General features: G+C 41.6%; 2 protein-coding genes across 2 annotated transcripts in view; one reads left to right on the top strand and one right to left on the bottom strand.

Annotated features, from left to right (window-relative positions):
• The window catches only part of Vrk2 (VRK serine/threonine kinase 2), a 118066-nt gene extending 105947 nt beyond the window's left edge, over positions 1 to 12119 (top strand). The window contains exons 11-13 of the mRNA XM_032916446.1: positions 361 to 527; positions 6819 to 6965; positions 11581 to 12119. Of these exons, the coding sequence (XP_032772337.1) occupies positions 361 to 527; positions 6819 to 6965; positions 11581 to 11922 (656 nt within the window). The 3' untranslated portion in view covers positions 11923 to 12119. The remainder of the gene's footprint in view (positions 1 to 360; positions 528 to 6818; positions 6966 to 11580) is intronic.
• Fancl (FA complementation group L) overlaps positions 11491 to 14396 on the bottom strand; it is a 66955-nt gene continuing 64049 nt past the window's right edge. Inside the window, exons 12-14 of the mRNA XM_032916447.1 lie at positions 13583 to 13699; positions 12392 to 12463; positions 11491 to 12041 (exon numbers count right to left, since the gene is read on the bottom strand). Coding sequence (XP_032772338.1) covers positions 12006 to 12041; positions 12392 to 12463; positions 13583 to 13699 — 225 coding nt within the window. The 3' untranslated portion in view covers positions 11491 to 12005. The remainder of the gene's footprint in view (positions 12042 to 12391; positions 12464 to 13582; positions 13700 to 14396) is intronic.

Here is a 14396-nt window from a genome sequence, read left to right as displayed (position 1 = left end):
CTTCATAATTACAGTTAGTAACTGTCATTCTGCAGAGACTTCTACCTGACAAAAGCCCATTGTAAACATATCAACAAGGTAAACATGTTGTAAACATATCAATTTAAATATATTGAAAAGATTGTCAGATTATCCCATTGTCAGCAAATCATGTCAATTACTAAAAGTATTTTTATTTTAAATTATTTTAAATGCTTTTTTATAGACTTATTTATTTTTCGTTCATTTAGGTAGGTGTATGTGTGTGTGTGTGTATATGTGAATTAAAGGAAAGGAGGTAATAAAAAGATATTCAGATTATTAGAGTTTTGATAATTCTAACCAATTATGAGTGACATGTAAAATCTTGATACTTCACAGGTGAACTTGCCGAGTTCTTCATGTATGTTCATAATTTAGCTTACGATGCCAAGCCAGACTATCAGAAGCTCAAGAAAATTCTGAATCCAGATGGAGTACCTTTAGGGCCACTGGACTTTTCCACTAAAGCACAGGGCGTCAATATGCAGACTCCAATCCACCGAAAAGTAAGTATAGCATCATCCTGGTGCTCTCGCCGGCTGCACACTGTGCAAGTGCTTCTGTGGTGACGTCTCAGGGCAAAGGCGACTTGCTTGCTACAGTCATTCCTACTGTGTTAATCCAGCACCAAGAATCTGAGCGTCACTCTGACGTACTGTCTCTTAGAATGAGATTTGTTCCTACCGTGCGTTGATAAAGAACGAGTCGCTGATGGCCTTGTACATTGATTGCAGAGAGAGCGAGCCTTGACCTTAACTCAGGAGAGCCTGTATGTGCTTCTCTCTCTCGCTACTGGGCCCTGTGACTTTGTCTCCAAGTTTCACTATAACACGGAGCTGCGTAATATTCTTAGATAGTATTGATACATATCTGTTGACCTTTCAGTTTATAGAAGGAATTATTTTCTTAGCAAAGTTGTTATTGAATCTGTTATTTCCTTTATTCTGCCTCTTTGAATAAACAACCTCATATCAACCTTTAAGAAAGGTAATTCTTAAAGTAAAACAGTTACAAAGTCAAAGGACTCTCAGAAGAGGATGGTAGAAACTTGAATCTGTGATTAACAACAGTGCTACACAGACAAGGAGGTAACTCTCACTTGAACTCTTCATAGTAAATACATGCATGCATACATACATACATACATACATACATGCATACATACATACATACATGTGGAAGGTATTCTTTTCTGCTAGAGGTACAAGTTAGGGTTAGAATGCCATTCACTTGTAACTTTTCTTCTGAACTTTGGATCATCACAAGTGCTCGTGAGCCAAGAATGCAGGATGCAGGCTAATGTGGCTGCTGGATGAATGGGGAGTCAAGTCTCAGTGCACAGATGGTTCTGATTTGCTGAATTTTGTAGCTGCTGCAACTGAAGACATAAAATATCCTTCTAGTCATAAATTAGCTCTTTGGAAGCAAAACCTTGGCACAAGAGCTTTACAACCTTCAATTAGTAGGAAAAGAAGTATTTGAATGGCTGTGGTATTGACATCTGCAGGCCTGCATAGTAATCATTCCTAATAGAAGAGAATATCTGTTTGAGGAGGGTTTGCATGGCTAATTAACTAGCAGTGAGAATATGTAATTTTTTCATGATCCCCTGATTGTCACCTTTCTCTCGTGACACAATTACATTTTATTGTAGCAAGTGCCTCACAAACCAATTGTCAGTACTGTTTACATGTTACAGGAGGCAGAACAAAAGTTCATGTTTAATGAAAAGCCACTGGATTTTGATCTTGGTAATTATGGAGACTTATTTTAACAGTTTTATTGACTTTTGTATTTTTATGACTTTTTCCAACAAAACAAAACAGCATTTCCCTGACATTGTGTCTCTCACAGTCGTGGTCAGCACTTAAGAGTTGAGAAAATTTTCAATTTCATAAGCATAACTGAAATGTAAAAGAAAGCATTTAAAAAATATTCTATCTTCTGATATAAAATTCCACAGTATTCCACTATATCCACAGTATTCAGTTCTCCAAATCAAAGTGGATTTGTTGTGAAGCCATTTTTAAATAGAAAATAATACAATATAGAACATTTTCCAGTGAGCTTTCATTAAAAATGTTTTGTTCCTTCTGATTAGACCACTCTGATTATAAAAAGTGCTACTTAAAAATAATAGTACCTTTAAAATCTTAATTTCCATTATGAGGATGACATATTCCTCAGTGTATCAATATTTATCAATGACCTTATTTCTATACTATTTTATGAGCACATATATGTTTAAATATATCAAAAATAGAGTTTCACTATCTGTGGGTAAATTGAATCTTAATTTTAAGTTCTACAGTTTACAGGTTTCTATTAATACTGTAAACATCAAACCTTAAAATGTTGACCTTTTGCTGTCCTAACTGTACTGTCCCAGTTCTGCTGAGCTATGCACACAGGACGGTATTTGCAGTAGATGACTCCCTAACAGATTGTATGAGTCAAGGACCGTCAACCTGGTGACTGCAGAGATTTGCCCCCAAGTGCCAGCCTCTTTCCCAGTCACAGCCCACCTTGCCTGTGGGATGCTGCAGCTACTTGTCAGGGTAGTGAACGAGTTAGTATTCTTCTACTTTTTCTTGGCAGGTATTTAGAAATATCTGTATATGTACCTGACAAAGCACACATATTCGGTTACATGTTTTCTACCTTTTATTATTCAAAGGAAAGGAGGTTCTGGATGTTTAATTTTTCAGCATACTATTTAATTCTAAAATGAAAGTTTTAAAATTTAATATTCTTAATAAAATCCTTTTGACTTAGAAAGTAGCGCACTAGCATAAGATTCTCTGTGGATTCATAGCATGATTGTGCAAAGCAAAGTGAGGTATTCTACTAATAGATCTTTGAATGGGCGTGGTGAACATTTACAATACACTGGGATTTTCTCTGGCGCTAAACCGGAAATGAATCTTTGCCAACACAGCAGAGATGCTGCTGTTTTATTTTTCCTAAAAAGCAGGGTTTACTTGCAGGGCCATCTAGCAGTCATGGGGGCAGATGCTGTTACCAGACTGGTCGGGTTACAAGGTTCTGTGGGTGATGTGTCACCCACAGAAGCATTTGGCTTCGTTGTTGTTGTTTGTTTGTTTGTTTTTTAACCCTGCAATGTGTTGTGTTCAGTTTGGATCAATGTCGGCTTTAGTGGGAATGCTACCATTGCGCCATCCCCCTTCCCACTCTCTGCAGTCTACTCTTTCAAAGTCAGCGAATGAAATCGCATCTCCCCAGTGCTGGCCTAGAATTTCAGCTCCCGAATTCTCAGCGTAAAAACCACAGAACCGCAGGTGCAGCCCCACCTCTTTCTCCAGGTCACATTTCAGGGGCGGAGCCTCTTCCTCGAGGAGCAAGAAGTTAAATGAGTCGCCCATTTCAAGGCAGATGGAAAACTGGGTCAGATCGAAGGTTCTAGTCTCCTCATGGTACACAGGAAAATGTAGGTCCTTTTCTCAGCCTGAACCCAAGGTTCAGCAAGTCAAAGCGGAACTGTGTATTGCTAGGGTACAAAGCTTCACAGAGAAGCTTTCTCAAAAGAATCCTCTAAGCTTGTCTTCCTGTTTTCTATATGAGAGGAATGGAATAAAATCCTGGCTGGGAGATTTTACTATCAATGCTTAGGGTATAAAGGGCTCCAGTTTTATAGAAGAGTGTAAGGTTACTTTGGAAAATTAAGCAAAATACTTTCTCGTTTAAGTAGCAAGTCTCCTTGAAAGTGATGCATTTTGGGGCAGTGCCCTTTTTGATACTCTGAGATGGCCAGGGGTGTTTTGTATGTTTCATACCTTAGTAAGTAAGAAAGTTTCACTCTGTTCACAACTAAGCATTTACTCATCCCGTCTTACTCATTTGTTATATATTTGTGTAGAAATGTAACTTTCCCGTAAGTAGGGAGCATTTTGCTCATTCGAAGTATCCATGGCACTGCAGCTCAGACTGAACAGGTCCACTGAGCAGGTCCAGAGGGCACCGGCTCTTCCGGGAAGCCTCGGGAGATGAAATCTCTTACGCCTGTTCCTGTTCACAGGTCAGAGGCGCTGGAGGGAAAACTGATGCCTTAGATGCTTAGTACAAAGGACAGACTAAAAGTCCTCAGTTATTGCAAAAGTCCATACAATCCAATGTCCTCAGTTCTGCATGCTTAACCAGAGGAAATGAAGTCTCGTCACAGAGGCCTGAATATCTTATTATTCTAGAGTTATTTGTGCAAAGTAGGGAAAAAGTATGGACTGACAAATGGATAAAATAATCCACTGGGAAGGAAGTCATCAGCTTTAGAAGAGAAAGAACTCCCCACTTTTCTTTTTCTGTAATTATTTTTCTTTTTGTTTTTAACATTCCATATTTTATTCTCCTCCCGGTTCACCTCCAACTGTTCCACATCCCATACCTCCTCCCCACTTCCTGCCTCCATGAAGATGTCCCCACCTTCCCCTCCCCACCAGACCTCTAAGTCTGGGGCCTCCAGTCTCTCGAGGGTCAGGTGCATCTTCTCTGACTGAACCCAGACCCCGCAGTCCTCTCCTGTATATCTGTGGGGGCCTCATCTCAGCTTGTGCATGCTTCCTGGTTGGTGATCCAGTGTCTGAGAGATCTCAGGGCTCCAGGTTAATTGAGACTGCTGGTCCTCCTACAGGGTTGCCGTCCTTCTCAGCTTCTTCCACCTTTTCACTAAGTCAACCACAGGGGTCAGCAGCTCCGTCCATTGGTTGGGTTCACATATCTGCATCTGACTCTTTCAGCTGCTTGTTGGGTCTTGTGAAGGGCAGTCATGGTAGGTCCCTTTTTGTGAGTGCCCCATAGCCTCAGTAATGGTGTCAGGCCTTGGGTCCTCCCTTGAGCTGGATGCCACTTTAATCCTGTCGCTGGACCTCCTTTCCCTCAGGCTCTTCTCCATTTCTATCCTTGCAGTTCTTTCAGACAGAAAGAATTATGGGTCAGAGCTTTGACTGTAGGGTGGCAACCCCATCCCTCACTGATGCCCTGCCTTTCTGCTGGAGGTGTGCTCTACCAGTTCCCTCTCCCCACTGTAGGGCATTTCATCTAGGGCCCCTCCCTTAGAGTCCTGAGAGTCTCTCACTTCCCAGGTCTCTGGTACATCCTACAGGGTCTTCCCAACCTCCTGTTTTTCATTTATACTCAGTGAAACATGGCCAACAGGTCCTGACAGACACTGCATAATTGTAACTCAGATGAGGAATCTAATGCAGCAAGACACTGCAGAGTAGATGGGTAGACACCAGAAGCTTGGAGGTGGGGAAAATGGGGAGATGTTGGTTAAAGACACAAACATTTCAGTTATAACTTATAGGAGTGTTTTCTACAACGTGACAGCTATACTTAATACTGAGCCATGTGCTTGAAATCTACTAAGAAAGTAGATGTCATATTCTTACCCCACCACACACACAGATGTAATAAATGTATGGTATTCTACAATGTGAGGATTTCAAAACATCATAGCAGACAACCTCTTCATGGTGATTGTGACTCAATAAAGATGGAAGGCCAAAACTCCAGAGAAGGTTTCACAATGACAGCTATGTCAATTTTTCAGGGGTGAAACAAGTATGGGGACCCTCATTTCACAGCAGTTAAATAAATAACAAGTCTTCATTTCTTACTCAGCTGACGACAAGGAGGGCAGGCGGCCTGTAGGTCCCATCGAATTTCCCAGTGAACTTAGAGGGAGGGTGAAAACAGTTAAACTCCAAGTGATTGGGAAACATTCCCAGTCTGCAGGTTAGTGAAAGGCAGTGGTTTTGCCATTCAGTAAGATGCCGAGATCCGGGAGAGGTGGGAGGAAAGGAGTGTTGTGACAACTGAATCCGCCTTCAGAGCACCAGCCTATTTCAAAGAGAAGGAGCGAATGCACTTGGCAATAGAAACTAGAAATTGAGAGACTGGAAATTAAGACTCTGTTTGCCCAGCCAGCATAATGTATTCTCTGTTTGGCACTGGTTACTCCATTATTTCCCCTTCTGCTGTTCCTGTGCTCTACTCTCATTTAACCCAGGGAGAAAGGCACAGCACTCTGAGCTGCTGCAACTGCGAAGCTGCTCTACAAACACTTCACTCAAGGACCTTCCTGGGCTTTCAATTCTCCACCTGTGTGGTAGGATCTGCCCTTAGTCCTGTGTCTACTCAGGGTTATTGAGAGTCAGCATTCCCCAGATGTCACCACACTGTGCAGAAGAAGCCTGAGAGACAGTGAGCTTGTCATGATGTTGACCTCTGGTATTAGTACCCGCAGCCAGATGACATGAACCAGTCTTGCACAAAGGTTAAACTACCTGCACTCCATGTAAGCAACATCACAGGCTCCTGTGTACTTTCACATCAATTAGCCTCTCTTCAACAATAGGAAAATAGGATCTTAATTAATAGGAACTTAAGCTACAACAATAACTGGTTCCACTCACAGCAAAGGTTAATAATGAATTCACATGCAGTTTGAAAATGTGACAATGTTCTATAACAATACAGTTTTCATTGTAAGCAAGTTTTCTGTAGCGATAATATTTAAAGCATGTGTGTAACTGATTTAAAGCATGTGTGTAACTGCAACACTAACTTTAATTGGTCTTCCCCATTGATGGGGAAGGATCTGGATCTTTCTAGGTGTTGCATTTTTTCCATTATAGCCACTGTTACTTTTGGTTTTTGTTTCTTTGTCAAGCCCATTGTTAGCCAGTTTATGTTTTTAAAGAATCTGGATATGGATATGAGTGAATTTTTTTAATGTCATAATTTTCATTTCATTATATATTTTTGCTCCATACCAACAGGTTGATTCACCAAAGGCTATAAAGAAACCAGCCAATGAATTCCCAACTAAGTACACAAGGAAAGTCTGTGGAGAGACAAGAGCAACGTGGAGAGAGGAACAGGAAGAGCGCCGGCCCGCAGTGCTGCTGAGCGATGTGGCAACACCAGTGAGAGCTGGGTGGAGGGGTTTTATTGCTGTTACATTGGAATAAATGCTCTGGGAATACAGACACACTCCCTGACCCCAAGGCCATGGTTATATGCTTTTGCCATGTGAGGATAGAAATATCCTGTCCTCCTTGTAAAATCAAAGAACCATACAGTTTTTTGTCACAGGAACAGAAGCAAACATACACCAGGTATATGTCATTACTGCCCCCAACCACTAAAGAGGTAATGAAGCACACCTGGATCTCTCTTACCGTCTACAATCCAGTAAGGCCCTCCCCTGCATGTCCTGCACTCTACATGATTCCTCTCCTCTAATCCTTCCCATTAAACACAAGGGCAGAACCTGCCTGCCCGCAGGCTCTTTGCAATTGTTTGGAAGCAGAGTGCCTTTCCCTTTGCACAGGGCTCACACAGACAACAGCGAAAGCCCTCCCTACGACCACATCCTACGATGGGAAAGCAAAACCTACAAAATGTATCTGGAGAGAAAAGCAAAGTTTAATTATGTCAGAATGGCCAGCATTCCCTTTGATTTGTGCCCCATCCTTCTCAAATGGTTTGAAGCAGTTCCCAGTGTGAAGCGAGGTAACTCAATACCCCACCTTTCTCACCCTCCACCCAAGAAAGACTGATGTACGGGGCAGCTGGGATGTGAATCGCTAAACCGAGCACTGCATTTGGCTCTGAACTTGGCAGCTGAGACAAAACTTAGAAGTGGAGTTATACATCTCCCATCCGAGCAGCAAACAAGTTTATCAGAGAAATGTGCTGTAACGCGCAAAGGAACCTCTTGCATTTATTCAGTATGAAATAGCATTAGTTGTGGTTTTATTTTAAACTTACATACCAAAATCTATTTCAAATGGGCATATTTTATAGTCCCACTTGTAAAGTTAAACACAAATACTGTGTAGTGACAAAATCAGAAATTCTCAGCCCTCAGTGTAAGTCTCTGGTCCGGCAAGGCAGGCGGCCCTGTGAGAGTCGGAACCCAGGTTTTGGGTGAACAGATACATTCACACTGGCCTGTCTGGCAGATGTTGGTACAGAGGTCCTCATTCCAGCAGCCATTTCTTTGTTTGCTCGGTCCTCCGACTTCAGCATCAGTTCCAATTCTCACCTGGAGATTAGCTTTGCCTCTTGAACTCCATGACCACGCAGTGACACTGAATGTAGTAGCATGCGGTTTTTTATGTCTACACATTTCGTTCATTACCCTTTGAGGTTTCTCTGTGTTCTTGACTATACCAGGAAGTCCTTATCGTTGTGCAATTCGTGTATCCATTTCCCTTCTAGTGGACACATGAATTCTTTCTGGTTTAATATATTTATGGAAAGCATCGTTATTCATTCTGCCCTGAGTCTACTGTGGACAATGCAGACATGGAATTACTAGTTGGACAAATATGTTCAGTTATAAAATTTGGTGCATGAGGGCCAGGTGGCTTTACCAAGTAAAGCTGCTTGCCACAGACCACCTGGGTTTGATCCCAGGGATTCACTTGGTGAAAAGCAAAGGATTGATTCCCACAAGCTGCCCTCTGAACTCAATATCTGAGTCATGGCATGGGCGTAGCTCCCCAACTCAACAAACAAGTGTAAAATGTTAGCAAGTCTGTGCGCCGTGGGTGTGCCCTTTCTATGTGCAAGTGTTCTGGTAATGCCTACATTTCTTTCCCAACACTTAGTGTTGCCATTCTTTAACATTTAACCACCCTCACTTGTATATTAGTGTTAACTTCTGAGTACAGCTATTTATATGATGCCTAATAGGCTGTGTTGCTAGCCATCTCTACATCTTCTCCAATGGAGTGCTTTCCAAGGGCTAGAAATCTTTTACATAGTCCAGACAAGACCCTGGTCATTTCTGTAACATGCCTAGCCTCTTCCCACTGCTTTCAGTTGGTCATTCGTAGCTGACTTTTGATTCTGAATTCCTGTGTATAGCATGAGGGAGGAATTGAGGTCCACTCCTCTCTACTTTCCATATCAAAGCATCATTTTATGGGATGATTTCTTTTTCCTTTTTCTAACTGAATGGGTTTGGATTTTTTTTTTTTTTTAAGTCAGCCATGTGTGTCAGCAGGACTAACACTGGGCAGTTTCCTCCATTCTGTTAGCCCAATAGCACACTACACGTATCACTGCAGCATTACAGCACATTCTAAAGTTACGAGTGCAACTCCTTCCGTCTTTAAACACTGCAGAGCTCTAACCATTAAGCATTACTCCCTATATAAGTTTTTTTTTTTTTTTTTTTTAAATAAGTGTTTTCCATGTACTATATTCTGGATCACAGTTTACCGTCCTGACCTCCCAACCTCTTACCCATCCAACTCCACACTTCCTTTCTCTCTCTCCCTAGAAAACAAACTAGCAAATTAAAAATAACAAAAACAATCAAACCAGAAAAAAAAATAAAACAGAAAAGGAAAAGCACAAGAAAAATATATACACGTAGAGGTAAACACACATGTTCACATATAAAATCAGAAATCATAACATATAAGCAAAAGACCCACAACATAAAAACAAACAAGCAGAGAAACCCAAACAAAGCAAGAGACAAAACATCTCCAAAATACCACTGTGGACTGGAGTCTGCTGAGCTTGTTTTATTTATGGCTTCACATTGTCATCAAATTAGAAAACAACTCAACTTTAACTTCATTCATGTTACGTTTCCCTCCTTCGTCCTCTTCCTCCTGAGTGCCAAGCACACGCATAGAATATTACTTCTTATGCTTGGCAGCTGAGGCCCTGGGTCTTTAGGTTAGTCTTGCTGTTTGGGTATTTCTTTGTCCTAATAGCGGGGTAACTGTCAAAGCCTCAGGGTTTAATTAGCAATTGAACCCAGCCAGTAACGATCTGAATTTTCTGTTTTTCAGTTATAGGACTGGATTGTTTTCATATCTCTACTAAGATCTAGCTTACTTATGTCTAACATTTCCTATAAGTCCTCGAGAGTTAGTTTGATACCCGTTGTGCATGATTGTAATGTGCATTCAAGGTTAGTGATGCCCTCAAGCAGTACTGTTGCCATTTAGGGCTGAGCTATTTGCTGTAGGATGACTTCCCTGTGTGTTGTAGAATGTTCACTAACACTCCTGGTCTGTGGTCACTAGATACTAATAATGCTTCCTCCTAGGTGACAACACAACTGTTGTCAACTCTTCTTTGAGGGAACACCACTCTGGGTTGAGAGCCAGTGGACTACAGCTAGATTGGTGCATTGCCTTAAGCCCTTGCTACTCATGGAAGTGAGCTATGCCACTTACCCAGTCTTGGGGTAACAGACATGCAGCCACATATGTACTCCAACCTGAGAAGAACGCTACATTTTCCCACAGCATCTGTGTGCCTCTGTGGTGGTCCGATATGGGATGTCTTCTTAGCCTTCGTGTTGGAATCCTTGGTTCCAAGTTGGAACTTTACCATGGAGTTACACTCCAGCTCAACAGATTTTTTCTAGATTGCAAATTTTTTTGGTTTTATAACCCATTGTTTTTGCCCCTACTATTCAAGTGTACAGTGTTGGTGCAAAAGCAACCATAGGTGAAACATAAACAAATAGGTATGGCTGTGTCTCAGTAAAGCTATTCACAAAACATACAAGTTTTATTAAATGAAGAAATTGTATAAGCTTGTACGATAGCCTGCTTTTTCTGATCATAGGAACATCTTTCTGTGAGATATCATTAGTTGTTCCTCTTAACATTTTAATAGTGTGATTTCTGTTCCTGACTAGGTAGATAACCAACTTTCCAATGGTTCTTGGCCCTTGGAAATTTATTTGCTAGTGGGTTTCTTTCCCTTTACATGAGAATGATTTGGTATCCTGGGGAAAAAGGTCAATTATTTTCTTCTAGTGACCGAGACTGTCAGTAAAAAGTTATTCTCATCTGAATCTCACATCTCTCCTAAATGTATCTTTTGTTTTTGCTTTTGCTTTTGTTTTATTTTTTTGATTTTTTTTCCCATTGTCTGAGATAGGATCTGACTTTGTAGCTGTGGCTGCCCTGGAAATTGGTATGGAGAGTAGGCTGGTCTTGAACTCAGAAATCTGAAGTGCTGAGATTATAGGCAAACACCACTGTGTCTGGCCAACACATATTTCACACACAAATTCTTTCTGACCTTTGAAAGTGACCATGTAGGGGGAGGGGCTGCTTGAAGGGTAGCAGGCAGTTCTGAGGGAGCAGTATGATGGGTGAAGCTTACAGTCAAGAGGACAGACTTTGTCTGCTCTCTTAAAAAGAAAGCTATCTTTTCGTAAATTACTCAGTAACTGGTAGAAGGAGGAGGGGGCATGCCAGAAGTCACCAAGGTAAAGCAGAAACAGAACAACTTTGAACCCCCATCAAGTTAAACAGCTAGCAGTCAACGGTAGTTCAACTGTTCCTGTTTCCAGACGCATGAAACTAAGTCCCCCTGCTGCAGTGCAGCACAGGCGCAGCCTTCAAAACATGTCTACGCTGTCGTGATGGGCAGGATGTCCACAAGTGGTGTAAATGACCAGACTAGCTTGGTGTATTGTTTTATTTAGCATTGTTAAAGAGTACATAATAAATGCCTCAATAACTCAAATCTAACAAAATATCTCTTTCATAGGAAAACTCCAGAACAAGGAAAGTACGTGAGTATTCTGATACTTTCAGTGAAATGCAGACTTTCCGACAGACACAGAGCTATCCACGTTTCCAAGGCTCACGCTGTAAGCCCTATCTGGACTGCACCAGGAGAGATCCCATCAGGAAGCCAAGACCCCTGCCCCAGTACGGATCCCAGCCCACGAGCAATCTGGGCGTCACCGACTTGGAAAGCTCTCCAAGATTCTGGCCTGCGGTTCTTCAGCTGACTCTGAGTGACGAGGCGAAGGCCGACGTGTACTACTATGGACTCACTATACTCTGCCTGCTCACATTAGTATGTCTTGCTTTGTGTTTTCTCTGAAGTCACTGAATAAACTGGCTTTTGCTTTTGTTTTTATCTTTAAACAGTTTTAAGCATTCCGTCTCTTCACAGGTGGGTTCCATTCAGGGTTTTCTCCCAGACATTTTCAAGGTAATTGGCTTTAAAGGAGAAAGAAATATATTTTATCAAAATTTTGGGCACATTCTTAAGAATTAAAATAGTATTTTAACTTACTATTGGCATTCTATTAAAAATTATTTCACCACACAATTTCAAAATATTTTCTTAAGATCACCAAGAAATTTAGAAGGCATGTTTTTGATCAAAGATATGTTGAAAACTAAGGTATGTTCAAAGCTAATTTATAACTATCACAATTTGATTAACTGAAGAACAGCACATTTGAAACTACATCACTACCTACATATCCACTTCCTGTAACACATCCCGAGAGCCAGGCACACTGTGAAATGTGACTGACATTCATACGTCATGGCTGCTGACTTACCTTACTACAGTAGGGACATTCACCAAAGAAGACGTTGAAACTCTGTCGGCAGCTGCTCAGCCCTCTCAGCCACTGTACAGAGAAAGTGGGGATCATGTCAGCGGACACGCGTCATCCCAGTGCACGTCGGCGGACACGCGCCACCCCGGTGCACGTCGGCGGACACTCGCCATCCCGGTGCACGTCGGCGGACACGCGCCATCCCAGTGGGCTTTGACTAACTTTGTTCTATAAAAGGGAAACTTTCTGAGCCCATGTCCAGTTACTATTATATTGAATAACTAAGAAATCACTATTAAAATTCGGAATATAAACTTGTAGTGTATAAGGGAATTATGTACCCTTTAAGATTTGGCTGACAATTACACACTTTACATGTAAAAAAGACATACAGAGAGAAAGTTACTACACCAATGACTCACACATCATCAAGTTCTCTGTGAAAGTATCTTAGGATTTTGAGATTCTGACTTTAACAGTGGGCTAATTTGCACTGTACTGACTATGAGGCAATCAGTTTTTTAAAAATTAAAATGAATATTCAGTATTACAAAACAAAGTATAGATTCCATTTACTTTCCCAAGTAGACCAGGTATTTATATGATTATCTAGGGTAAAATGACTGTCCCTAAGTTTCCTACTAAGAAAGGGTAAACAGCACCAAGTAGTCTCCATATTTGAAGAGAGAAAGACAGAAAACTTATGGCACTTGCCCACTGTGGTTTGCACGTAGAGGCTGTGGCCTAACAGGAGTGCTGTGGAACTGACTGACTGGGAGATGAAAGTGCAATTCATGGAGAAAAGAGATGCTCAGGTCACAAGAACCTTCGAGCATTCAAAAGAGAATTATTTGTTCTATACGTATATGCAGCCTGTGCAGTAGCATACATACCTACCTACTAAGAGCCTTATCCCACCCCTACCTTCCCCATCTGGCGGGTCTAGAGAACTCACACAGTGGTAGCACACACTTAGTAAGACCAGTTATTCCTACCCCACGTTTATTATGTGTCTGTATGCTATGCATGAGCACAGTCTAGATTGCCTGGCACACTCAATAGTATATGAGATGAAGCAATGAAGCCTGTGTGTGTATGAAGTTAACTAGGAAGAGGAGTTTGTGGCAAACCAGGGGGGTGAGCAGATTATTTTAATTCAGTATTTGCTGTGTGGAGAATTACTAGTTTTACCTCATACAAGCATATCTGATGGAAAAGCTGTCCACACTGGGGATTGTTACACACTTGATCAGGGATGGCACCATTCAGGTGACGGGCATAACAGATACCACAGTCCATGCTAAAGTCCTTCAAAAGAAAAGTGTTTGTGTTTAACGTGGATATGCAACATTAGGAAGAAGAAATATGATATACACGATATACATCTGTTTTAAGTAATGCTTGAGTCCTGGGATAACACCAGTCTCTTCACGGTATTCTCCTCTGTACTCAAAAATGCAGATTTCATTTGGGGCTAGCAATATTTTTATGTTTTAGCCATTTTTCCATACACATAATCATTCCTGTGTCTACACAAAGACAGATCTGACGTGAGCTGGTGAACACCAGGTTGCACAATTCTGCAGCAAAGGGAAAGAAAGTCACGCCATCTTAGTGAGACGGCAGTGGCTCAGCACAGCCGGGCCTGCCTCAGCACTGCCATGTCAGTGGCGCTGCTCACTTCTGAGATGCTACCGCTGTCCTTCACAGACGTCCAGCAAACTAATGAGAACTGTACTGCAATCATCCGTACGCAGACGGACGAAACCCAGACACCGCCTGTGTCTCTTCTTGGTTTTAGTAAGTTTATCTGTCACTAACTACTTCCCTGCGGAAGAGGGTGATCAAAGCCCCTGTCAGGCACCTAACTACCAGGGTTAACAAAGCCCACTGATGCCAGCGTTTCTGTAACCGAGAGCTGGGCTGCAGCATTCTTCCAATGTCTTTTCTTTTTCAGCCTTGTTTTCCTGAGAGAAGCATTTAAACTTTAATATTCACATAATAT

This window comes from Rattus rattus, chromosome 11, assembly GCF_011064425.1.
Source record: "Rattus rattus isolate New Zealand chromosome 11, Rrattus_CSIRO_v1, whole genome shotgun sequence".
Classification (NCBI taxonomy): Eukaryota; Metazoa; Chordata; class Mammalia; order Rodentia; family Muridae; genus Rattus; species Rattus rattus.
The sequence above is the reverse complement of the archived record's forward strand: the minus strand, read 5'-3'. Positions and strand labels throughout refer to the sequence as shown.